At 48.0% G+C, this 25,815-nt stretch overlaps 9 protein-coding genes across 9 annotated transcripts; 2 read left to right on the top strand and 7 right to left on the bottom strand.

The window, feature by feature from the left end:
• Window positions 1–352: 352 nt before the first annotated feature.
• FTJAE_13779 (uncharacterized protein) lies at window positions 353–1,105 on the bottom strand (the record flags this gene model as incomplete). The annotated part of the gene is made up of 1 exon (XM_037346955.1): window positions 353–1,105. The coding sequence occupies one exon, from the start codon at window positions 1,103–1,105 to the stop codon at window positions 353–355; it is 753 nt and encodes a 250-aa protein (XP_037199206.1).
• A 387-nt stretch (window positions 1,106–1,492) lies between these two features.
• Window positions 1,493–1,888, bottom strand: FTJAE_13778 (uncharacterized protein; the record flags this gene model as incomplete). Its single annotated transcript, XM_037346954.1, has 1 exon — window positions 1,493–1,888. One exon carries the CDS (start codon window positions 1,886–1,888, stop codon window positions 1,493–1,495), a length of 396 nt encoding a protein of 131 aa, XP_037199205.1.
• Window positions 1,889–2,740: 852 nt separating this feature from the next.
• Window positions 2,741–3,607, bottom strand: FTJAE_13777 (transcriptional activator srcap; the record flags this gene model as incomplete). The annotated part of the gene is made up of 2 exons (XM_037346953.1): window positions 2,741–3,257; window positions 3,489–3,607. The coding sequence occupies 2 exons, from the start codon at window positions 3,605–3,607 to the stop codon at window positions 2,741–2,743; spliced, it is 636 nt and encodes a 211-aa protein (XP_037199204.1).
• Window positions 3,608–4,073: 466 nt separating this feature from the next.
• Window positions 4,074–5,713, top strand: FTJAE_13776 (Tol; the record flags this gene model as incomplete). Its single annotated transcript, XM_037346952.1, has 4 exons — window positions 4,074–4,647; window positions 4,692–4,894; window positions 4,951–5,630; window positions 5,683–5,713. 4 exons carry the CDS (start codon window positions 4,074–4,076, stop codon window positions 5,711–5,713), a joined length of 1,488 nt encoding a protein of 495 aa, XP_037199203.1.
• A 695-nt stretch (window positions 5,714–6,408) lies between these two features.
• On the bottom strand, window positions 6,409–7,599 carry FTJAE_13775 (uncharacterized protein; the record flags this gene model as incomplete). The annotated part of the gene is made up of 2 exons (XM_037346951.1): window positions 6,409–6,981; window positions 7,036–7,599. The coding sequence occupies 2 exons, from the start codon at window positions 7,597–7,599 to the stop codon at window positions 6,409–6,411; spliced, it is 1,137 nt and encodes a 378-aa protein (XP_037199202.1).
• A 3,676-nt stretch (window positions 7,600–11,275) lies between these two features.
• FTJAE_13774 (uncharacterized protein) lies at window positions 11,276–12,372 on the bottom strand (the record flags this gene model as incomplete). The annotated part of the gene is made up of 4 exons (XM_037346950.1): window positions 11,276–11,411; window positions 11,469–11,970; window positions 12,019–12,036; window positions 12,087–12,372. The coding sequence occupies 4 exons, from the start codon at window positions 12,370–12,372 to the stop codon at window positions 11,276–11,278; spliced, it is 942 nt and encodes a 313-aa protein (XP_037199201.1).
• A 2,397-nt stretch (window positions 12,373–14,769) lies between these two features.
• On the bottom strand, window positions 14,770–15,515 carry FTJAE_13773 (uncharacterized protein; the record flags this gene model as incomplete). Its single annotated transcript, XM_037346949.1, has 5 exons — window positions 14,770–14,982; window positions 15,062–15,178; window positions 15,230–15,291; window positions 15,342–15,450; window positions 15,501–15,515. 5 exons carry the CDS (start codon window positions 15,513–15,515, stop codon window positions 14,770–14,772), a joined length of 516 nt encoding a protein of 171 aa, XP_037199200.1.
• A 3,674-nt stretch (window positions 15,516–19,189) lies between these two features.
• On the bottom strand, window positions 19,190–19,843 carry FTJAE_13772 (uncharacterized protein; the record flags this gene model as incomplete). The annotated part of the gene is made up of 1 exon (XM_037346948.1): window positions 19,190–19,843. One exon carries the CDS (start codon window positions 19,841–19,843, stop codon window positions 19,190–19,192), a length of 654 nt encoding a protein of 217 aa, XP_037199199.1.
• Window positions 19,844–24,039: 4,196 nt separating this feature from the next.
• On the top strand, window positions 24,040–25,605 carry FTJAE_13771 (uncharacterized protein; the record flags this gene model as incomplete). Its single annotated transcript, XM_037346947.1, has 1 exon — window positions 24,040–25,605. One exon carries the CDS (start codon window positions 24,040–24,042, stop codon window positions 25,603–25,605), a length of 1,566 nt encoding a protein of 521 aa, XP_037199198.1.
• Window positions 25,606–25,815: the final 210 nt, after the last annotated feature.

Here is a 25,815-nt window from a genome sequence, read left to right as displayed (position 1 = left end):
TACTATAAGTATTATAAAATTATTTATAATTAATAGGGAATTAGACCTACTCTCTATATAATAATACTAGTATAATAATCTGGTCCTATTATGACGACATCGATGTCGTGTTCAGTGAGAATATAGTCCGTCCTGGCATCAGCACTAAGCTCAATTTGGGTAATGCCATGCCGCAGAAACTTAATTTTTGCCCAGGGCAATAAGCGCGGATCAATATTCCTCCTTGATCTTTCCAGGCTTAAACTTCCCGCAGTCTTTACTTAGCGTTATTTTTTGCCTTTGCGATTGTGTCTTAATATAAGGAGTACAGTATAGATCTAGCTTTGAGAATTCCTAAATAGAGGGTCTTATTTTATCCCTCTGAGCTTTCTGGAAGAGTTTTTGTACTGTTACCTCCCCAGACTGGCGGTCGGACCAACCAAGGCTTCAGAAACTCTGCATGTTTATCGAGTGCCTCTTCAATCCGCTCTATTGGCCACTTCTCCGAGCCACCATTAGCCCACATAATGTAGAGCTCATTCAAGGTATAGCCAAAACTGTCCCACTGGTACGCTGGCATGGGAGACTTGTAGTTGTATATCCCGTGTTGACTCTCGAGGTAATCAAAGCGTGAGCCTTCCAGAATCTCGTCGATGTCCTCATACTCGGGCTTGCAGAACGACCAGGGATCGTAGGACGGCACCCACAAACGCTGCTCAACCTCGTCTTTCCGTGGATCATTTGCCAGCGCAAGCTTCTTGTACATAATATTGTTGAAACGAGCTACATAGTACACGACCTGAATGTTACCCCAGAAGGGGATCTGCTTGCTGATCTCGTAGATCTCCCATAGCAGGTCGATCCGGGTCGTCAAGGCCAAGATAATTGCCGGTTCGTATAATCGGCTGAGACCTTCCTCGGTCCTCAGCGTCGGCTTCTTCAGAGCGCGCTGCACGACCTGCCAGCCCTTGGCTGTGAACTCGCTGCGGGAGCGCTCGTATACGTCGAGGAATTGTGGGAGAACGTTTTCCTTCAGGTTCTCTGCTATTTCTTTCGGGGGTATAAGCCTATCAAATGTACCTTCAGGGACATTGGCTTTAACAATTTCGCTATGAGAGCCCCGCATTTTCTAAGAGCGAAGAAAGTGTTATAGAGATATTAAAATTTAATAGGTTAATAAAGGATAATGTCTGGTCAGAGGGGGCACTGCTTCTATTATATAGGTATTTCTTTATAATCTAGTGCTGGGAACAGTTAGAGTAAACCTTAAATACAGCGAGAATGAATCCACTGGGCATAATGGATTAGTTCTTTCAAGACTCCCGCTTATCCAAGGAAAAAGTCACACTTATCCATGCCCCGTAGGCTAAGAGCTTTCCCCACCCAATCCACTGCATTAGCAAGCGTGAAACTCCCGTCCAATCCCTTGTCCCGCCGGAGACGCAGCGTCACCTCATCCCCGGCTGAATGACATAGTGGCTGAGAAAGCAACACTGTCTAGCTCGAGATCGAGCTAGAAGACAATCTCACCACAGGTAATGGCAGCATCGCTCGTGGCCGTGTAGTGATAGACTGTAGCGTTCTTCAGCATGGTAAAGACGTTTATATGCTCTAATTTCTCCCGGGTGCGCCAAGCCAGAGAAAAGGTGTTGCGCGCATCGTCCATCACCTCAAACTCCAAGCAAAGCGTCGTGGTTTTAGACACATTAGCCATATACCAGAGCATATCATGCCCTTTAGCAAATTGCTGTAGCGGCAGAGGGCCGAGGGCCTTAGTGACTGGGTGTTCAACGCCCGCGACTCGAGCAATATCCGACAAGGTCCAGACGTTATCACCAGCTTTTCGCATGGCAACAGAGACTCGTTTGAAACTCATAGCCGTCTTGTTGGGGTTGAGGGTGACGCCCATTGGGAACACCAGCGAACGAGAGATCATCGCGTAAATGTTTGCCTTAAGACTGCTCTTAACTATGCCCAAAGCGCCGTCCTTTGAGCATTTTTGGGATTAAAGTTATCGGTAATTTTCCCATGAAACTCACCAGTAAGACTGCAAATGACGTCCCATAGCGGAATTGGCTTGTTGGGCTGCTTTTTTCGATGGATTGTGGCCTGCTTCCGCATACACATAGTACGGGGCCGTAGAAATCCTTGTTATTGGGTCATGCTTGTTCAGAAATGTCAAACCATGTATTCCTGGGAACAGTCGGTCAGTTCGTCAAGAGAAATGGCTCCTCGGCCAAGCAGTGTTTAGGGGTGACATTGTACATGTATCTGGTGTACATGAAAGTGACGATCTCCCATCCTGAATGGCATCTTCATGCTAGCAAGCACCCAACCTATCAACGCTAGGCGGAGAGGGGTATATAGGTCTAGTCCCGGCTTACGTGGGTGACCCTGTGCGTTTGCATTGCCCGAACTGCCAATGACAAATAGGGGCTATAAACACTCCTACATCTCTTCTGGGTTTGAAGAGGTAGTGCTATGTTGGTTAAGCTTTACTACAGGGACTCAGTTGTCGTTGTTTGGTAGGTATTTCATCCACTCATAGATCCGCAACTCGAGCTTACTATACGTGTCACCACCTAGGTAGTAAGAAACCGAGTCGTTTGTGGCCTTCTAGTTGTTATCAAGCTCTGACCAGACCACAAGGCAGTAGATGCTCTCAGCATTCTTATCGGTGATTTTACTTGTTCTCTGAAAGCCACTTTGAGTCACCGTTTGGTTACATCGCCGACGACCTTCCCGTTGCAATAATATCTGCTTAGGTAGGCTTTGCCATTTCGATAAGCTTTTCAAGGCTCTCACATCCATATCGATCATTAGGGGAAACAGCTGTGTCTTCCTTGGCAAGGAGGTCGCGTCCACTCAGCCTTTCTGTGCCCACTCGCATCATGAAAGCTTCGGCCTTTGGGTGCCACTTGTCTGCCTCCACCTTGATCTGAAACATTACATCTTCAGGTTCTCCTAGCTTCGCTTTACCAACAATGCTAGTCAAGCAGTTCTTCTCGTCGGCCTTGTTCCAGGTTGTGGGATCCTTCCAAGTCGGCACATGGAAGTACGACTCTGGCTCATCATCTTTATCGTAGCGCCCGCGACTAAGCGTCCTGAAGTTCCGGCTGCTCACCCTCATCATATCTTGCAGGAGGTACCACTTGACGGCTCTGTCGTGGTCCTTGTCCCTGTGCGTGATAAAAAGCCCATCGAATACCAGACCCTTGCGGTCTTCTGGCTTGTCCGGGTCGTCTTGGCACTCAAAGTCTCTTTCGATGCCCCGGGTGCTGGAGATGAATTGGTCGATCGTGGCTGCCAGTGAAAACGTGGCCCGCAGAGCAGGGTCACATAAGAAGGGTTAAAAGAGCCTTGATTTATATCATATACTGGGGGATGCAGAGCTCCTTATGTACCTTATGGAGCGTTGTATCCTTGTTCAGGAAGCTGACCCGATCAGGGCTACCCTGACTTTTAACAGAAAAGCTGGGTTAGAGAAGAATAATAGCACGGTCGCGGACGGTGTATTTGTCCAAGTTTCTGCCTCCGGCTTCGCTGGCGAGATTTGTGGTAGCCAGAATTCCGTAACGGAGCTAAGGCAGTTGATGGGAGAGCCTGCCGCGTTGTTCAAGGCTCCCATGCTGGAAGGCCCAAGCATCATTAACTCATGTACCTGGCACCTGGGAGCGACGCCGAGCTTATCGCCCCCCCTCACATCGCGTTAAAGAACGTCACCTTTTGTGAGATCGCGACCCCACGTACATTATAACAGACAAGGACAAGGGGGACAAGAGATCCCATACACCATAGCTGGCACTTCTTATCTTTACGGCCCCTAAGCTCAGTATTAAACCGCAAATAGTCAAAAAGCTCGTGGCCAAGCTGCCTCCCGATATGAAAAGAGAGCAGAGTGACCCCTACGCCCTCTAATGCAGGCACAAGATTTGCGATGTTTGAGCAATATCACCACAGCAATTCCTCACGGCTCTCCAGAAGATGACCGCAATGTTGCTAAGCCAGCGGAAGTAATACTTTTAGAGCTAGATCTATTGACTACCTTCTTCAGTGACGACAGTCAACCTACCACAGGTAGGTAAAGGGCTCATATGTCTAAATACAAGTACCTCGCTCACGTCCGGGATACAGCCACAGACAGGATAGCAGTCGCTTGCAACATAGAGGAAAACGATAACGACCAGACATTCCTCAGTGTCATCATTTCTCCCCGCACGTCTTCTATTGGAGCCGGTGTTCCCATCACGATTATTGTCAACCTCATGTCTCTGACAATGAACCCCAGGCTCACCCTGCCGCTTCCTCCGTCCCAGCGGGTGGCGGTACTAAGCCTGCACAGCTGGACCTACAACTTTCTACCGTCTAGAAACTTGACTGGCTTATTCGATGTCTTGGTAAATCTGGGCAGCAAGCTCACGGTACTGCAGCCAGGTGCATTGCCGGAGGAAAAGACGCCAACACCCCGAGAACAGGAGTCGGACCCTGAGGACGAGAGAATCCAAACCCCGAATGCACGCCGGGAGACAGACGGCTATACCATCATCCGGCGTCGTACAGTGACGGCTTCTATCGCCCGAGGACCCTTCACCCCGACTCTCGTGCCCCATCAACTCCGTGAGGGCTTGGCCCAGAGCAACTTCAGCACCGATCTCCAAACCCTGGATCGTGACCTCGCACTCATCGACCTGACTTACGCCAACGCCTGGCAGCTCGCAAAATCCTGGCAATGGGCGAAACTACTTTCTCCGCTGCCCTCGCTCGTCTTCACAACTCCATCCACGGCCAAGCTCTTACAGCGGCAAAAAGGGGAGTCTACTCTGGACTAGGCGGGTTCCAGTCGCGAGCTGAGGCGGCAGCAGGGATATTGAATCTCATCCAGGGCTTCAGCCGATCCAGCGAATCGCATCACATTGTATTATCGGCGACTTGAATAAACTCGCTAGATTGCCAGGGGACTCGCGATTCCAGCTCAGCACACCGTCAAAGCGCTCTGCCTTCCCGCCGCCTCTTCCGTGTAAGAGTAAGCCTGTGCAAGTTCCTCGGTGCGTTGCTCTCTCCCGCTCAAGGCCTCCTTGTCCGCGGCTCCAAGCCCAGCTAGTTACCCAGCATGCCGAAAGCCTCCAGAAGATAAGAGCAAGTGAACGTGCTCGCAAACCGGCACCGCCGAAACAAATCATCATCGCTGACGAGCGCTATTTCGAGTTCAACATCTACCCATATCGCCAGCATGAGTTCGTCCCCAGCAACACCAAGCTCCCTGTCGACCTGATCTTCAGCCTGCGCCAGCCCGATCCGAAGTATTTCAACACCCCGCTCATCAATCTCGTCATCGTCATTTCCTTCGGAGCCATCCAGAAAAAGAAACCCTTGGCAAAGTCGACAGAGCACATGATCCCGGACAAAACCAACAAAACCAAAACAGATGACCCTCCACCACCGTTCACCCCCCTCCTGGGCCCCAATCCTGACCCGCCCATGCCCACTATGCTCTCCAATATGCGCTTCAATATCATTAAGCACTTTGGCATAAAGAAGGAGGGCTTCGAGAACCACCTCATTCTGGAGGTGATCCCTCGGGCGGCCGCCGGCGTAGACGTGTCACTGGTGCGTGACGCCAGCTTCCTGATGGGTGGCGTGGAGATCGCGTGGTACGAGAGGCCAGGGGTGCTAGAGCCAAAACCATATGTGCACTTATTGCAGTATCACAAGTCTTATGAGAAGGCGCCATTGAAGGGAGGGACCCAAGTAGTGGTGAAACCAGTTTGATAATAGCATGGAGTTCGATAGATTAAGCTAATAATAAAAAATGCATTTTCCCCCATAATGCGAATAAAACAGAACCTATGTAAGAGGAATGAAACAGGCAGCGACGTGCAGAGTTATAGTCATAGAGTGGCAGTTCACCAAAACGTCACAGGTTGGGATATAAAGACTGGCTGTAGTTGTGAGTTGTATCTTGAGATGAGTTTGGCTGTCGCTGTGTGGGTCCAGGGTAGCTCTTCCACGTAGCGCAGATCTTAAGATCTTAAGTTCTTATGAAGGCGGGGTAATTTCATGCCACAAGCTTAATTCCAGGTTAGGCAATTATCTTACACCGCCCTCCAAAAAAAGCCACACGCTCAGGAGGATTCGATCCATGACCTTTGGCATTTATCAGAAATCCTCAGCACCACAATCGCCGACCTTGATGCGTCACAGGGTATCGTCTTCAATTGGGTGCAAAACATCGCATCGCGCGTCCAGTTGCCTCCAATTGAGAGATGAACTAATGCCTTCGATAGAATTACATTCATCGCCAACTCGATATCTAAAAACAACTGGTGCTGAATGACCTCCAAAACTCCGTAAGACTCAACCAAGTCTAAATGCTGGGTATCATCACTATATAATGCAAGTCCTTCCAACGCCATCATAACCCTCCGTGACCTATTCGCCTCCCTCCCCAGACGCCAACATGTCATCAATCAGCGACCGCAAGTCATTAACTTGCTCCACCGGCTTAGCCCTTAAGACCTTCCAGGTCAGACGCTGAATACTCTGCATGCACAATGCCGCATCCATGTCCTTTTCTTCCTTGTCAATATCATCCAAACAACCTGCAATACCCTCCGTCATGATCACAACTGTATCCCGAAGCGCTGGCTCGGCTGCCGCAAGTTCATCAACTCTCTTTTGAGCTGCTGCTAAATCAACCTCTGCTTGTTCGGCTTCGCGGTTCGCGTCGTCCGAATTGTCTTTCGCCCAGTCGATGCTGTCGCGGACTGTGGCTGGCAGGATATCTCCATGTCGAGCTACCAGCGCCTCAAGCTCGGCAAGTGCGGTTGCGGACTCTTGGGCCTTTGTGCGGGTGCTGTCGCGGATTGCCGTGGTCTCTTGGAGAGCATTGTTGAGGGGATCCTTTTGATCGAGTCGAAGCTGTGCTGCGTCGCGGTCGTCTTCGAAGAGTTTGAGGCGGTGTTGGTGTGCAGCGATGCGCTTGTGGTAATCCTCAATCGGTAGCTATTGAGAATTAGATTAAGCTACTCAACGGGGGACTGCGATATGAGTACTTACGGGACCTTTGGCTTCAGGGCCGGGAGAGGCGATGTCTCGAGAATCTTCTGCGTCTTCTCCATCCTCCTTATCCTGTTTGTCCTCCGTGTTCACAGCCTGGGGCTCGGGTTCGGGCTCGGGGTTCTTGCGACGCCTTTTGAGCGGTCGACCCTTGGACGGCGATGAGGTCAATTGTGCATCCCCATCAGACTCTGCGACCTCATCCTCCTCATCTTGGGGCGCACATCCCCGCGACTTGCCCGTGATCTCCAACCTGATCCTGGTGACAATACCGTTGCTGACTACACCCTTGGCAGTTGGGTCGCGGTCTGCCTCTTCCTTCAGGCGAGCTACCAGTTGTTCCACTCTGATGCCAGCTTTTCCTCTCTTGGCCAGCTCAATGGTAGTGGCGAGCTGCTCGAGAAGGCTCTGTCCCCAGGACTTGGGCGCATGCTTGCCGAAGAGCTCCGACGGCTCAGAACCGGCTGCTTTCGATATTCGATTCTTGGCGCGTTGGACTCGTGTCTCGTTCTTGTTGCTAGATTGCGCGGGCGGAGTTGGCAGGGCCGTGATAGTGTCGGCCATGGTTGGTTGGTATGGATAAAATCGTCTTAAGATTTTATGTTTCGCGCGACGCGACCTGGATCGCGTTGCAGGGGTGACGTGACTGAGTGAGATTACGAGATGCGAATGAAGCTCTCTAATTGGCCAGGGTGCTTCTGCTCTATTCAGGTACCTGCGTTAGCGCGTCACGTCATGACAAGTGCCCCCCACCATCTCTCAATCTACTCCGTAGCAACCTTCAGAGACACCGTAACCTTGCTTGGAATGGCGTCAACCACATGGCGACTCTTTGCTCTAACAAATCTATCTCACACTCTGCGTGTGCGTGCTATCTTTTCTTAGAAGGCTAGGGATGATATTTAGGGTCGCTATATAATATGTCTTGCATTGCGAGATAAGCTCCTGCGTAATGTAGCGACGCTACCATAGTGTTTCCAAGCACATCATACCCTTATGAAAGAGGAAAGTATCAAGTGCCGTAATTTGATTTAACACATCACCTGATGAAAAGTGTACGACGACAACCAGCTTGAGTATGAGACCAGGTGTCACTGGAACGCAAAGGTAACTGGGCGCAACCCCCGTAAACCACTACCACCGCCAACAGATCAGAAATGGGCACAGCACGTTCTAGGTGAGACCAAAACGTGGCTAAACAGTGTTCCGCCTTGTGTACCTGGAAGTGATATCTGGCCTACCTGGCGACAGTACCACGCTGAACAGATCGCGGCTTTCTTAGAGTTTGGGTCTCCACAAATAAAGACGACCTCAAGATGCCGCTAACCTAATTGACTCTGGCGCCTTACTCGTCATCGACCAGCAACCGTTTCTATGGAACGGCCCGCCACTAGACGACTGTTTCAACCGCCTGTCAGATCCAGAGTGCCTCCGACAGCTCGATCCTCGTCATCTTCACGCAAAGGCCCTGTCAGCCCGCGCTCTTTCGAAGCGACAATGAGGGACAAGCATTGGGTCTGCATACCATCACGTCAAAGAGATACTGTCAATGCTAAAGGACAAGTCACGCGTCGATCGGCCTTCTTATGAGAACCCTGCAGCAGATCCAGAAGAAGCTGATCAACGAAACCCCCAAGGATGATGATAAGTGGAACGTGCTTAACATGGTGCAGTGGTAGAGTGGGTACCTGTGTCATACCCCCCTTTCCTCAACACCCCAAACTCCGACATTCTCCACTACATCAACGCCCTGGAAGTTACTGGCGCCGCACCGGTGACCGTTTTGAGTGGCGGAACTTTGAGTTTATACTACTCAGCCAAGGCGGAAACCACACAGCCTCCCACGTTGACGACTTCGCTCCCGTATCTTTTTCACGTGTCATCAGGGCCCTGTCGGGATTGGCTGGATCTCGCTCAGCTGGCAGGACCGGTTAAAGTTGGAACAGGATCCATTGCGATTCAAAGGCCAGGCGCGTTACCTGGTACTGCGTCCTGGGCAGACAGTTTACATGCCGCCCGGTACTATTCAGTACGTGTTCCGGAAGCTGAGCGACCTAACACTCATCACTGGCGGCGAGGCACTCACATGAACTGGGCTGAGGCGATGGCTGTGCCTTTTGAAACAGCAAGAGCTTAGTAGGACAGAGCCAGCAGTCACAAAGAACAAGGCGGGGGATTGGGCCGCATGCCTTATTAAGCTCGTCAAACAGCGTCACGAGGCACAAGACTGGCTTAACATCCCTGCCGGACGGGAAGAGCTTGAGTTTGTGATGGCTACAAACGAGGTTGGTTCTGCAGTCACATTGGCTGCGAAATTACTAATGTGAATGGAGCAGAGATGGAATGGATTTGAGACGATGGATGAATTTTTTGAGTTTCAAGGCTGATATCCGAATGATTTCCAGCGAAGCATCATCTGCACGGCACAATGATTGGGATACCGCATCAGACAGGGCGTATAAAATTGGCGGAATGGACTTGAAAACGGGCTTACAGTGCATTCATACCCAACATTGGATATTATTGGATATAGGGACAGATAAGGAGTAATTGGTACAGGGGCATCTAGATACCGGTGTCAATTAGACTTGCTATTTTTGAGGCGCATTCATGTCTCGCCTCACATCAGACATAACCACCCGAATATGACCAAGAATGCAATATCATTTTGCGTACAGCATTCGAAAGCAGACCTGTCAAACTCTAATGCATTGCAATTACAGGATGCGAAGGGATTTACGAGTGATGGAGGATTTCATGCAGCGGGGAAGTTTAGAGGTCAGGCTATCGAATCGGTGTAACTATTAGGGCTAGAACCAGCGGGGTCATTCAATCTCGAGGATGTATAGGGCGTCGCGAATGCCATTGTTTTCGAGGGAAGCTTGACTTATAAATAGCCCATGGAGGGGTGATATACCAACTCCTTCACTGTCACACCTAACTCTACCCGGTTCTTCCTCAACTTCTGGTACGCTCGCATTCGTCAAGTCCGACACGCCAGATAGTGTGCAAGAATAGGAATGGTGGCTAAACTAGCGCTCGTCGTAATGGCGATAAAGGTCGGTTTATACGTGTATCTGATTATGATGTGAAGTCAAGCTATTGTCTGATAAAGAAGAGGGGGCAGTCAAGTGGAGTGAGATACACGAGGCCATGAACAGAAATTGGTCGCCTGATTGAAAGGCCTTGATCGTTCTGCCGCGGCGCCATTATTCTAATGGCAGATCAGAGGTGCCTTTCAGAGGCAATGGCAGATCAGAGGTGCCTTTCAGAGGCAATGGCAGGTTTCGTGCCTTTGAGTTTAGCCCACTTTGAACATCAAGTCACGTTATATCTCCTGAGGCGTTCGTGGATTATATTCCTGAATCAGTATTCGTCCTCTGCGAATAGCTTACAGAGACGACTAGCAACTTTATTTGATTCATTCCTAAATACTCTTCACCGATCTGATCTCTGATAGTTCTTCATAATACCGCCTCTTTCCCGACTACCAGCGATTCCTTCGCCTATCTCACACCAAGAACACATCTGCAATATCCTACTTTAAACAAAAGGCCTTAGTCGTGCCGTTCTCGACTTCTGCCATGTTCAGGATTGATAGCCCTGCTCTCTCTGGGGTCTATTTGGCTATCTGTCTTTTGGAGCTGTCGCCGACAACTATATTCTCTAGGAACTACAATGCCAACCTGATTCAAGTGCAATGGCATAATATATGAACTTATAAATGGAAACGAATCTTGAGACGCTGGCGGATCACATCGTGCTGCTCATCTTTACTGAGCGAGATCCGGGGCTTTACATGTACGCAACGATGATTGGTTTCCGCAATAGGACAGGAAACACGAACTGGGCTTGAGATGTACCAGAATGAAGACGTACTCAGAAACCTCGTTATGGCTACTAGGGGTACCAGAGGATGGCAAGGCCAAACAGCGCTGTGTAAACGTAGCCAGCGCCATGTATACTAGTCAAGGTAAAAATGGCTAAAGTAGAAGCTAGGTAGGATGCAAGTACGACGCCATCTACTAGCATGACTCTTTGGTGAGTGCTTTCGAGGTTCAGGGAGGCTGCCACTGTGTGGCTTTGGCTCCTGACCCGGAACCGCAAGAGCCGAACCCCAAGGCAGTAAATCCCGAGGCAAAGCTTACACGTATTCTCCACAGCCTTCAAGAGAACCTATACAATGCGCTTCGGAAGAAGAACTGTGGCAACATTCCATTGCATAACATCACCAGAAATACTAAGTGGCTGTCAAGTTGGCAGTAATAATTCCGGACCCATTCGTCGCTTGTATCAGTGTAAGGTTCCCCATGATCTGAGCTTGTTCCATGCCAGACAAAGCACTGCCGATGAAAACGACCTCCACGGCGGCAAAGCTGTAAGTATGGGGTCAGTATACTTGTTAGCATTTGTGAGAAACACACTTAACTTACGTTGCGGTAGCTACCAGTATTTCCACTCTTTTTGCCTTGCTGAAATACGCCAGGATACCAGCAAAGATCGCTGTAAACAAAACCGTGAAGCCTATTCTCTGGGTAGTTGTTGGGCGTCCATTGAGTACTAGGATAGTGAGAGGAGGTAAGATAGCGGCTATCACAGTAACAATGATGCTGGTGAGCCGTATTATGCGAGCATCTTGGTACGTGACATAGCCACTTTCTTCGTCGATAACGTGGCCTACCTTCATCCTCTGGCCAAATGCGAGATGAAATGGCCCCGCGATGAATCTCATTAAACCCCTTGTGAACAAGTCGTCGTCCTCAGCTGCGGGTTGCAAAGTCATGTAGAGATCAGGATTATGCGATCCATCTCCAGTCCATGTATTGATCTCTGCTCCTGTTTGGAAGTTCTTCCCTCCCTTATCCATCGCTAACCAATTTCTCAAACTCTGTAACTGAGACTTTTTGGGACTCGGCAGTTGACTGACTGCAGAATCTGGGAAGTATTTTAGCAAGCGAAAGCATATAAGCTACCAGGACATACATTGCGCAAGGAATTTATCTACCGACGGTTATCAGTATTACTATATATGCAATAGATCTGTAACATACTATACCGCATTAGCTTTTCCCTCAATTGACATAATTTCTGATGCTGGTCACTATTGTTCTGTTGGCTGTCATAGAAACTCTCTCCATTCTTCCGTTCTTCTTCTGTTCCAATCTCATCAAGAGAGTTTTCCAAATGAAAATCACTCTGTAGCTGGAGGATCTCTGCCTGCAGTGAGAGCAGGCATAGGATATTTGCATCGTCGAATCGACGAAAGATGGCCAGATTCTTGTCGCCGTTCATCATACGTGCCAGTCGCACATACATCGACGGAGGCTGGTGACTCATTTTGTCGTTGATGACTGGTGGTAGTAATTGTGTAAAGACAGTTTTTTAAAAGAGGTATGATGCGTAGGAAATGATTTCAGGCAGCCTGCTTTTCAGCCCATGCGGGCGGATTATGAGCGCCTACGTAGCTGTTCCGTTATTCGTTAATGTGAGTCTGTGTAACCCTTATTGGGCAGACACTGGCGCTACTTTCTTGACTTGCCGCTGTTGTGATATCAGGCAGCGAGATATGCACATGTATTCGTCACACTAAGCCACATAAAAATACCTTGCCAACATGTGGGCCAATCATGAAGCATTAATCCATCCACGCGTACCCATTATCAAAGAAGGTTGCTAATTATAGCTCCGTTCAAGGAATATAATGCCCTGGTAGCTCTTCGACACTTGTGCCTATCTTTCTCATCGTTTCATTCTCTACTCCCCAGGACTACTATTCTTCCCAGGTATGAACCTAGATAAAAAAAAGTCATGTCATCCTCTTTTTCTAAGAACTCATTTTTCACCAACGCTTTTTCAATGGTTTTACCTATTCTTGAAGTAATTTTTCTTTGGACTGTTGCAAAATGGTTGAACAAACTCCGGACCATTGAGCTTGACTTAATACGTTATATGCAAGAAGTTGAATTACTCGATGATATGTTTAGAGAAAACGAAGAAGTAATTGCTCATATGAGCGACGAGCCTCCCATCTCGGTCCAAAAGACGCATCAGCTTTGCAAGACCTACCAGGGCATGTTTGACGGGAACCTTGCGTTGAAACCCCTCAGGCGCGGCTATTATATTATAAAGCTTACAATAGTCAGAAAGATCAAGCTGGTATGGCATAAAGACAAATTGGAGAAAGTTCTTAGACTCTATAGAGGGTCGGTTTTCAGCCTGAGAGACCTTTGTGCCGAGTAAGTTTATATACTGGTTCATCTCAGTTAACTAACCTCACGGACCACAGTATCAGGATGTATACCCAGTTACGAAACATGACGTAAGAACTTGTCTATTCCACTTTACTTTTACGTAGTACTGACTGTTATCAACTAGAGCGGCTATGTCTCGACTAGACCAGGAATTCGCAGGTGCTCCCTCGGCAAAAGATTTAGTTGACCTGCAGGGAGATGACTTTTTTATCATTGCATACATACAAGCGCAGAATCTGTCAGATTATCCACATCTACCCCGTGGCCGCAGAGCTGTACCAGCAACCCTTAAGCTAGACACTGGTGCAAGTATCGACCATGTTTCTGAGAGCTTTTTGTTGGATGTACTGAGGCTAAACAAACAATGCTTTCTTCCCATCCCAGAGCATGAACAGCATCCAGTCACTGGGTTTGATGGGACTCAGTTTATTCCAAGGTACCGTATAGAGCTTCAGTGGTCACGAGAGCTGAACAAGGAGATGAAGAGTCATATGTTTTTAGTGGTCCCAAACTGTCCCTGCGACGTGGTTCTGGGAGCACGAAACTTCCTTCAGCAAGCTACCGGCCTTACCAGAAGAATACAAATTGCCGCAGGTGGACGTAAGTGTCAAGAATGAACAATACTGAACATAAAGCAATGGTCTACTAACGGGGTTGGTAGGATTAAACGAATCAGAGGAACAGCGTCGGGATCAAGTCATTAATGCAGAGCGGGAAAGAGAGCGTGCTAGGTTTGAAGAAGCCAAGGCAAGGCGTGCACAGAGATTATGGAGTAGTCGATCATCAAAATCTCATCAGGAGGACATAGAGATGCAAACGCAGAGTGGACCAAGCTCGGCAGCAGAAAGAGGCCTTGTAATTATAGTTTAGAGACACCTCGATGGATTTGCAGAAGTTAGGAAGGGAGAAATTGGGGCCATCCACTGGCATGGCTCTCCTGTGATTTCAGTACCAAGGGATGCTATCGCCGGGTGAGGTGGGACCCTGGGCCGAAATCCCGAAATTGGAAGTTCACGGTTGGGAACCATAAGGCAAGGTTCTACAAGCACTCCACGGTCTTCAAGAGTTTACACAATCTGCTCTGAATTAAGAGCCACAGCAAAATGCCGATTTGGCACAAGATATTAAAGGACGAGAGTACCACTAAAAGAGGCAACAGGACCTCTCCAGAAGTTAGCCGAGATTGTTGGTAAAGAATGGTAACGCAATGAGACAAAGGGGTCCGAAAGTTTGAATGACATTGCTTATCCGTAGGTTGCATTATGAAGTGCATGTTTCCTTTGTAATGTGACAGTCTTCTCTCTCATGTGTAGTTCGGCTTCGATCAGACCACATCGCTTGGCTAGGTGCAGATCGATACTATCCTCCCCGACATTCCAGCCTAGTCCTTTGCGTGGAACAAACAAGCCTCGACAACTGGCATTGCTTTGACGATGGTTGACGGGCTGAGCTGACCTTACTTCGGTCCGGCTAGGAGATGGGGTTACATCGCTATGCTATTTAACAGTCCCCTCAGCCTGTTCTTTCGCTGCTCGATCTCGGTCTTCAGTTCCTCTACAGCATGCTTCTTCTCATCAAGCTTCTGCTCAAGCTTGGCTGCCCGTGTCATCCCATTGAACTTCTCCTTGAGCCGCTTGATCTGTCGCGTCTTCATATCGAGCTGCTCCTCGAGCTTCCTGACCTCCCGTATGGACTCCTAGGCCTTACGAGTACGGGTCTGCTGAGCTTGCATGTTGGCAAGCTATGTGTCATCAGTAACGAAGCTCTCGGATCACGCTGGATAGTCTTGCAAGTTGGGGTGCATTCGCGTCTTCGTCATTGGATGCTTGGAATGCTTTGACGGCGTGGATCAGGTTGACAGCTATACAGGCTAGCTCGGATCCGCGGATGATCTGGTCAGGCTGATTAGTAGGATGAAAAGTGACGACGGCTGCAGAACTTACCGTAATGCACCGGCCGTAGGTTTCAGGATGCTGGCATCGACGGCAGCGAGCAGCACCTGGGGCTATCAAATGCATCAGTCCAAGATCTACTACTTTCTCCGGGATCACTTACGGCTCTCCAAGCAGAGATTGTGACGCCGGATTCTCTCAGGTTCAAGTCTCGCAAGAAACAGCATGCACTCGACGCATGGTATGTTCCTTCGCGACCAGGTTTCCTGCAGCTATCCAATGTCAGCCAAGGCTCAATCGCCCGTTGGCTGTTGCGACATACAGCAACGGAGGCCATCGTGTTGTTGTGCGAAGGGCCTCGAAAGCCGCCGGAATTGAGATAGTATGGGGAGGGATTGATAATGGAGGAGAAAGAGATGAAGGCTCGGAATGAGGAGAGGTAGATGCTGATTTAATGACTCACGGATGGCCCTTGGCCCACAGTTGAAGCTGTTTGACAGTGCCTTTCACTGCACGCCTGCTTGTAGCTTGTTTGCTAAGATGACCTCCGCCACGTTCGATTGAAGCGAACAGTGGCATTTAGTAAAGTTCTGCTTTTGCTTCGTATTGTTTGTTACGGTGAGAGATGGTCAAACTAGCTAAAATTAATAGATTTGAGAACTGCTGCCTGCTCTTCAATTATGACACCTGCGCGAAGCTTAGGTTTTTAGCAAATCTCGCCAATTGACCAGTCCTATGATATATCTGATGCCGCTTTGCAATCTGAAGCATCCACGCGACGGCCTGTCTAATGAAATACATAAAGTCTGAGGTAGTAAAACCAACTACACGCGGCCTCTTAAGATGTTATTCAAATTCTCAAGCATCGGACCTCCAAGCCTCGGACCTCCAGGCTTGATGCCCGGTTACTTCTTGGCCGTTCCAGCAAGAACATTGCCGTATATTTCATTAGCACTCATTGAACGATTTACTAGCTTTCGTCATACGGGATAAACAGCGAGCCGTTTTAAGAGATCTAATCCATTCCAAGAGTTGGGGCATTCGGATGATAGCAAAAACGTTCAACATCAACCGACTTCGCACTTTTCTTCTATTTCTCGATGTTGTAAGTGCCCTAGAAGAAACCGCAGTTGCACGAGGCTTTATTTAATGCCCAAATGATATAGAGGTTTCAATCATATAACCGCCTTCGATCAACAGAGTGGTGATAGCGGGCACAGCCAAGTGAATCAACGCGAGTCGATTCAAACTGCTCTATTCACCGCTTCGGAAGAAGAACCAACAAAGTCAGAACAAACGTCATCTCCCGGGGGGTTCCATTAGTAAGAGTGAAACACTGCAGGTACGTATGCATCGATGATCGTGACTCAGGCATCGTGGTTGTACAAGTTGCAGTTCTTCGAGGCTTGGTGATTGCTTTCATGTTAGCTCTTCGCAGGTCTCACTATACCAAAATAGCAATTACCGCTGATATCTTGTAGGTACATATTGTCTTTGAGGATGGTTTCCCAAGTTACCCAAAACAGCTTTCCCGTCCCTCTCGATGCACGAGTGACACTGGAGCTTCCAGTTCCAGTTTAACCTAGCACTGCTGCATCATCCCGAGAAAAAGGTCAATTCAGACAAGGACACCGGGTGGCCTTGTGTTGCTGCTTGTGCTGAAAGGGAGAAATATCAACATTTGAAGCTTTGAGACAAAGGCCGAGGCAAGCTGTCAGTAAACTGGAAAGGCTTATGGACATAGTTCTCAAGCGACTTGTCAGTCTCTTCTATGCCCGAGCCAATACATGTCTATAGACCTTGTTCGATACTTAAGGGAGTTCCAAGTCGTCATTACGGGCTAAGTACACTGACACATATGCCAGCGATAACTGGACCACATAAGTCGGACAATTCAGAATAGGATAACTATACGGGATTGAGGTTGGATGTCAGAGTGTTCCCTTCAGATAAGTCACCAGCGGCAAAGCTCCGGTCTATCCAAGAGTTAAGCGTAGTGGCAGTTGGACTGCTATAGGTGGAGACAAATGGAAGATTGAGGTGAGAATGGAACTGCGTGCAGTTGAGTCACTGACACCTGAGAAAAACGAAAGCAAGGAAGCATGCCATACCCAGGTCTTCAGCAGGTCTTTACCTCAACCAGTCATTTAAGCTGTTATCAGCTGAGCACAATGAATTCCTAGTGCCGGACTTCCGACATGAGAGCAACTCGTTCATCTCGTTTCAAGATTGAGTAGTGAACGGAAATGAGCTTTCCTCAACTGAACAGACATGGAGTTATCAGACACCGATTTAGGAGAAATCAGCGATGTTGAATATTGAGAATGATGAAGTCGTTGCTGCTATGGTGACCGTAGACGAAAGAGGGCTCCAAACCATAGAGAAGAACACGCTCAGTAGTGAGTTCCGCAGTCTAGGTATCTGGTAGAAGGAAATCAGCACCAACGGGCCACAGCGGCTGAGCTCCATAGCACGGAGTCCACATATCTTGAACTTCAGACTGTTGAACTCAAGAAGCCAGCTTCCAGGAACGGAGGTCACTGTGAGGGAAAACCAGCCTTCGCGAATGTTGCTGTCCCCGAGGCACTCAGTCAGTCCCTAAGGAGAACCAGGCGAAGCAGCTCCGAATCCTGAACTCCATGTCTCGGAGTTTTTTTATGGGATGGTCCATATAATCGAGCCATCACTGAGGAGCACCGCGGCCCGGAACGCAGTGTCTCGAAACTCAGAACTTCGTAAGCCTTTGTCGTTCACTCCGCCGCCTGGACCTTCCACTGACGGAGCTCATGTTAGCTTCACTCCAATATACGTAGCTTCGCTCATGCAGTTACGTCATTCGTACTTCAACATGCGGATACCCAGTAACGTCTTTCAATAAATAGACTAAGCAAACTTTCACTAGCGCCGTTCAAGCCTGTGGGCACAAGATCTTGAAGAACGCAGGAAACGGAAATCCAACGCGAGAAAGGTTGAGTAAAAGATATGTTGCTCACAGGTGGGGCAATGGCAGCCGGGATGAGGAAGAAGCCTGTCTCAAGGAACATGCGGATTTCCATGGAGAGCGGGTGAATAGAGAGGAAGAGAAAAAAAAGCGAGGCACAGAACCCCGACTACAAACACTCGCCTCCCGCACCGGCATCGAAGCAACGGAGTTTTCAGCTACCGCCGCTGAACCCATATAATATGAGCTCAAGTCGCAAGGCAGCCCAGATACCAACGACTACTACCTAGTATAGTGAAGTATACTGCCTTGGATTTAGCCGAACGTGTATCGCTATCCTCGAGAAATTGACGGGTGAATCACGGCCGCGACTTGAAGAGTCTACGACAGTTGAGCAGCTAGAAGATGATTTCAGGGGTGTTCCTGCTTGCCGCTTTCCATGAAAGTAGAACGCAAAATGAATAGCTTGCACTCTAATGTACTGAAGATGACTTACGCTCTGATTCCTTGCTATGGCAGGAAAACATACCTAATTGACCTTAATAATTATTCTCGGGAGTGACCATATTTATGAGATCCTAAAGTTCCAATGTGCTGGAAGTCCGAGTAGCGGAACTCCTCTTGTTGAGTTCCGAGCAAGAGAGTGGTTTCGTGTCAGTCAACGCAGCGACCTGGCGAGGACCATTGCTCTCAGGGTCGGAACGGATCCGCCATCGTCGAAAATGCACTACAGCACTATGCACAACATCTCCAACTCGGATTTGTGTTCTTTGCCATCACGTTGGGGCTGAACCCGCGTTCACGCCCGGCACCTTCATCACAATTGATGACTCACAACGGCATTCACTCTAGGGTCTTGAAAAGGAGTGACCAAGTAAAGAGATCTCTTGTCGTAAAAGGAACGCTCTATTTCCCACAATTCCAAACTCCAAAATCCCATAAATGCTTCGCTAATGCTGTATGCTTTTCACTAACCTTGCCGAGCTTTCCGATGCACTCTTAAGTCTCCCGAGTTGTATCCCGCGCTCCTTGGATTTCAATAGCTACGTATACCGTAATCTTCCGCCCTTTCAAAGCGCGATGCACACATGCTTCCTGAAAGACTTCACGCGCTTCGTATCGGGTTGATTCAGCTCGTCGTCGCCGTCATAGTCAGCACTATTCTTTCGCTTTCGTACGACCTTCCACTTTGTCGCTGGACGATGCCTGTTTTCGGTGATATTTTGACCCTCAAGTTTCTTCTCATCTTCCAGCAGTCCTCCTCCACGCTCATTGTCAGGCTGAAGCAGTTCGTCTTCGTCATCATTTTCCCGCTTTCTCATAACCTTCAACTTCAACGGTGCATCATGAAATTCGTCCAGTATATCGTGAGCTTCAACCTTCTTCTGCACTCCAGGTAGACCTTCTTCGCGATTATTACCAGTATCCACAAGAAGAATCGGAATACCATGACTGCGCTCAGCCCGTCTATCGAGAAGACTTTTGGACTGTTCCTGACGGCTGAACTCCTCGACGCGGAAAGGAAGGGCGCGAGGTTCATGGAGGAGATCCTGCCACAGCGAGAGGACGTTAGGCTGGTCGAACTTGTTAAAGTGCCGAATCTGACTGATGCTGGCCTTCAGGGATTGTGAGATCTTGTGATTGGGGTTTAGTTGATCAAGAAGCTGTTGCATTTGTTCGGCGCACGACCTGAGCTGACGACGGATCCGGTCTTTCTTGTCCATAACGGAGAAGGCTTTGAAGGATGTGGAAAGGGAAGCTTCGTGTGTTTTGTCCAAGTGGCTCATCACTTGATTCCACCCGTACGATCTCGGGGTTGGTTTTGACAAGTGGTAAGGTGAGCTGAGTTGAAAGACAGACGTGACGGAAAACGAAGTCTAGACGGGAGGGAGAAGAATATCGTGAATATAAAATCTCTTTGTCGATCAGGGCGGTGAAGTTTGGGCTTAGTCGATGTATGATATGTGACATGAGGGTTACACAAAGAATGTATGTTTGTCTGCGAAGAGCCCAGCTGCAGGGTCAGTAAGCCACATCCTCCATCACCCCGCAGACAGAAATTGATGCTGAATTCCTTCTTGGTCATCTAGCTCCGCGTGACACGCAGGTGTGAAGTAGTGCCAACAAGGCTGTCTGAAAGATTGATTGCAAGTTATCGCGCCGATCACATCAATGGCTTCCGATGGTTCACTGTGGTAGACTTCACTGCTATTCTTTCCCCGTAGCGATATTACCAGAGAAACCATAGTTTTGCGAAGCAGATGACATGCTGACTGTTTCCGAATGCGATTTCGTGATTCTCCAATTTTCTGAGGGTCCTCAAGATCTAGATTGAACATGCCTAGGACTCTTGCCTGTAAAACCACGATTTCTTTCCAGCATCTGCTTTCAGTAAAGTTCAAGTCCGGTAGGGGGTCTTACACTGGTGTTATGCTGGATGTTGCCCTCGGTATCATGTTCCGATAAGGCTGAGAGTCGTGCGTGAGCTTACCTACCTTGTCCACTTGTGAAACGTGTCGGTCTAGCCTACATTCGCCCACATGAAGAGGATGCCCATACTTGATATTGTAGTTGGAGCGGCTTTGCTTCGGAGTCGCGGGATTTCTCCTCTTGCTATCATATTTAACTACACTTCATATGGCAAAAAGGTCCCTTTGACGGATCACCATTAGGGCTCCAACTGGGCCAATACGTTGTTTCCTGTACACGTTTATCCCTCTGGCTGTCTTCTCATTTTTGACACCCAGCTTGTGGCTGACGCGCGGTAAATCCAAGAGCCTTGTCGCGACAGGTCGTTAATCTACAAGTAAGAAACAGCTGCAAGACAGAGTTCAAGACCAGGCTGAGCAGTCCAAGGATAGCCAAGCCTCACATGGCGATACAGTAACCAGTAAAGAACAGAAGTTCAAGCTCTTATTCAATGCCACACTCTGGTACCTCCACGGGTTTGACCTGGTTACCAGAGCGTATCTCCAGAGCCGCAGCATTGCTAAGGCTGCTTAGCATGGCGTTTGGGGCTCTCCGATAATTAATGTCCCGCTTAACAGATTATTCAATAGAATTGAGGGGATAGTAAACTATTCTAATGTGTTTCCCCGACACTGGAGTTAAGAGAGTCTAGACTGCGGTTCTAGATCTTGGATTCTGAGTTCCGATGCTTTGATCCCATCCTTGTCAGCTCCGGGCTGCGGAGATGACCGTTTTTGATTGAGGGCTTCGGAGCTCTGATACTTCCACTTATCTTGGTGTTGGAAGTAGAAGAAGGAGGATCGTGGGTCGGTGATAGAAGAAACGTTTAGGTAACAGGATCTGGGCTTTGATCGTGATTGGTATCAATGTTGACGATGGGTGTCACGATAGGATGTCGTATCCAAGGCCGACGATGCAATCAACATGTATTTGTTGAAATATAAGCCTCGTAATCGATGCTTCTGCGCAATGGTCTTGGAGTTCCTGGAAATGGAAACCCGAGAGAGTATCAGCGTCAACAAGATCAGGTCAAGATATATAAGAGAAACAAGATCAATTTCATCTCTACAGACTCTAAAAGTATTACAATTCCCCAAATATGAAGCAACTGTCGCCTGTAGACGATAAAAGAGACAGCAGCAAAGTCTGCGACCCGCAAGCCCAGCCGAAAACACAAGCACCCGGGTAGCTTGATGGGCAATGGCCGAGAGTCTGTGTTGAAGACTGATATTAGTGAAGTTATATCCGTAGTAAGCTCCAGGCCTGGTATTTCAGCCTGGAAATAACGTTAATTGGATGGCGGCTAGTGGCCGGATTTAAGAGAGGGAGAGAGGAAGACAGGAGGGATGTCTCGTTTTGTGGATGAGAGCAACTTGTGGTTGATGTCTTGGTTTGCCAGTATGTCAGCGTACAAATTGTGTTGAGTAAATACTACATTGCCAATCTTGGATATTAAATGTCGCTGGACAATGATTTGCATTTGAGGTCCGACACTTTTTTTTATATGATTGACTGTGCGTGAGATACATCTTAAGATAAAGTAACAGCATATCTCGCTGGTTAAAATGGATACTATCGATAAGGGAGCGTACTAGTACAAATTTAGCTTAGAGTCCATCACCCAAGCGCTAAGCTCCATCATCTTACAGCGCTGTCTGAAGTTCGCCAGTTCGAATGCCAGTATCGGATTAAAAGAATCAAGATTATGCTAAGCTCCCAGATTCTGGAGGCATTTTTTCTAAGGCCTAAGAGTTTTTTTTAATTAAATTCCGCTTCTATTAAAGTGACTTTAGGAGAATCTGGTGCGGCGTTGTCTGAGCCGCTGAGTGCAAGTTACGCACCATCTAAGCAACCGTCAGCGCAAAATTCCCCAGCTCAGACAGTCAGTCAGCGTCTGTCGCTCCCGGGTAGCCAGCCAAACGTAAAAAGGAACATCAAATCAAGTGTCGCTAAACCACAACGTTACACAAGATCTGGTTGCCCAACTGTATGCCTTGAAAATCATCTATAACAAGAGATGACTTTGACCCTATGTAAAAGAAAATAGTAACGCAGCTTTTATCTTGCACGTCATTAATAGATTGGTTGGTGATCGATCAGCGCATTGACTGTAAACAGTTTTGCTGATCGGCACTCCCCACAGGCTTTCCGGACGAAGCTGAGAGTGTGGAAAATTGCCTTAGTGGTGTTTCGTCACGTTAAGTGTCTCTATGCAGTACATAGACTTGTTTATCAAGGTGAATTGAGTCAAAGACAAAAAGACACCAACATCCAATTAGATGCAGCAGCTTTGGAGTGAAAATGAATGGCCCCAACAAGCAGAAATATTACGAGTGGTTCTAATTTTGGTCACTCTGAGTCAACATGTCGCTTCACTGTATCATTTCGGCTGCAGGAATAAAGAGTCATGCGGTTAAGCTGCATTACAACTGCTGGGGTGAATGAAGCATCTTCATTAAGATAAAAACAAAGGCTACAGTGACTTTCTTCACCGCCCGTTCAATTCTGCAACACCCTGAGAACAAAGAACATCGCAGACAGAGACGTATTTCAGAGTGACAGGTAGCTATTGTGGAATTACATCAATGGCTGAGTGGCGGAGTAACTCATACCAATCCCCTCTCCAGCTAATGGTCACTTGCGACAACACAATGCGAGTTTGGATCAGCCACGTATTACCCCGCACCTGGTATTTAGCTGACACTCTCAGTGCTGGTGTATTTAACTGTAAGTTATGCAGCACATTCTGCCAACCGTTCAAGCGCTAAAATCATATTAATATATGTTAATCTTAAAGTAATTTACTTATAAGTTATCGATGCAATCGAATCAGTCTATTATATAGCCTATATCTTACTAGTGCTATAAAATTTCCTATATAAACTTAATTAGTAGCAGGATATTGATATAAATAATACTGTTAAGAGAGTAAGCATAACAGGCAAGGATTTAAGTATAAATTAAGAGAGACAATGGTTTGCCGATTTATCCGTTAGGTTTAGACCTAAAGTCAGTTTAGTATTAATGGCGCTATAACTATCTCTAAAAATAGTTAAGTCTGTTTAATAATACTCTGGCTGCTCGCGATTTTAGGGTCAGAAGTAGCGCTTGGCATGTCACAAGCAATTATAAACCGCAGGTAGCCTAATGAATCCGAATCAGCTAAGTCAGTCTGACACTTTAGCACTGGAGCATTCTACTAAAAACGCCAAGGCTTTCAAGCCATCTAAAAATCAGGAATAGTCCCATTGCAGAGCTCCAGCTAAAGCAGGACAAAGCTTTTATAAAGGGGACTGGAAGAAATAACAATTGTATGCCCTTTTAATACCATACATACCATAGAAAGATGCATCCCACGCACATACAAGGCAGACAGCGACATTTATGGCTGTCCACACTGGACTGGACCAGTACTGTCAGTAGCTTTCTTTTACTCGCTACTGGAATTCTTATGATAATCAATGGCCGTTGCTCTCGGGGCCACGGACTCAGTGCCGACGCACCTATGTGTGTCGGTTCCCAGTTGTCTGTACAGAGCTGGCTCGCCATCACTGGCATCCAATTTTCGCTTCTCAGCACCATATTGCTGCCCCGCATCTCATCAATAACACTTTCCAAGTGTTTTACAAAAGCTGTCGAAACCACAGGAATGCGACTGGATCGTCTGCTTAACTCCCTCTCATCAGCCCCGCTCTCCGCTCAACTTCGGGGATCGAAGAAGGCCATCCAACTCCGATGTCTAGCCTTTCTGCTTGCAGCACTCGTGAGCATTCTCTATAAGTTCTCCTTCGTCACCGTCGATGCAAAGGGTATGCTCGCGATTCCAAAAGGGCAGACCTACTACAATTATAACTCTGACGGTTATCCTGATGCCGACACCAGCTATACTGAAATCGGCGAGTCGGACATGCCCCGAGAGTACAACTATGCTTTGGGGGAAGGGGTCCCGTCTACCATACTCTCAACAAACCTCATTGACTTCATCACTGTCAACAATGGGTCCGTGATTGTCGTGAGCGACCCAGGCATGGCCTTTGAGCATAGGGTTACTACCGATCTAATTGTAGGGCCAAAGGTGAATGCGACGCGAGTGGCAAGAGTTATCAATGGGACTGTGCAATCATGTAGCCCCTTATTGTACCTTCGGAGCTCGTTCTATGTCCTGCGCTCAATTGGTGACTTTGATGCTATCAAGTGGCCTCTTGTTAAGTCAACGCCATACAACAACGGGGTACGAATCGATTATACCCCTTGGAACTCAACCACATTTAATGGGGGCATCATGGACATTACCTCCTTGGCCAATGGATCAATGCAGGCGTGGGCCGTCCAGCATCCACTTGCCTTCCAGCGACAAGCGGGCAATGAGGGCATCTACGACTACAGAGTTACCGTTGATACGCGATACTGCTACGGTTATATTAGCTGGTCAAACTCGGTTACTTACGGTCATTTTGAAATAGAGGAGCCAACCGACATTCAATGCCAGGTTTCCCCTTTCAATGTGGCTACATGGAACAAGACACAGTGGGCATTCAACGCAAAAACGTTCATGCAGGCAGCCCTTGCTGGAAAGACTATTGACGACAGTTTCTGGATGACTGCGCTGCCCATAATTCCAATCGTTAGTGATCACTCATCTATCCACAGAGAGTTTGGCCCGCCGACAGAGAGGAATCCACGGTGTAGCACCATCGCTTCAGACTCATTCGCGGTTTCTGAGGGTATAATAAGGGCATCGAGGACGGGCATGACGGCTTTGGGAATAGCGCTGCAGGGGCTGGCAATCGTGGCAGCCATTGTGGCCCTGTGCTTGATTATGTGGCCAAGACTGCCACTACTTACAGAGTGGCCTGCACAGTGGCTTGCCTTGGCAGAAGGTTTGGATCACTCTGTAGTAAAGGAAGCTGTCAAAGGAGGGGTAACAGTATCTAGTGTTGAGTCCAGCGCTATTGTGTTTCTGTCATTATCCCAAGGAGAGAGCAACGAGTTGCGCCTATTAGGTGTCAGGTCATAGTTCTCGTTTCTATTACAATCGAGGCAAATTTCGATTTTCTATATTTATAAAGCTAATTAGTCATTGCAAGTCTTGTTGGCTGTGTGATCTGGCTGCCAAATCTGGCAACATCGAAGGATAACCAGTGCGGGGAAGATTAGCTGACGGAGATAGGTTTTACTAGCCGTTCTATCAGTGATTCACTATTGCTGTAAGGTAACGGCTAAACTT

This window comes from Fusarium tjaetaba (assembly GCF_013396195.1).
Source record: "Fusarium tjaetaba strain NRRL 66243 chromosome Unknown NRRL66243_c0000470, whole genome shotgun sequence".
NCBI classification, from domain to species: domain Eukaryota; kingdom Fungi; phylum Ascomycota; class Sordariomycetes; order Hypocreales; family Nectriaceae; genus Fusarium; species Fusarium tjaetaba.
Note: the sequence above shows the minus strand (reverse complement) of the source record. Positions and strands in the feature narration are given on the sequence as shown.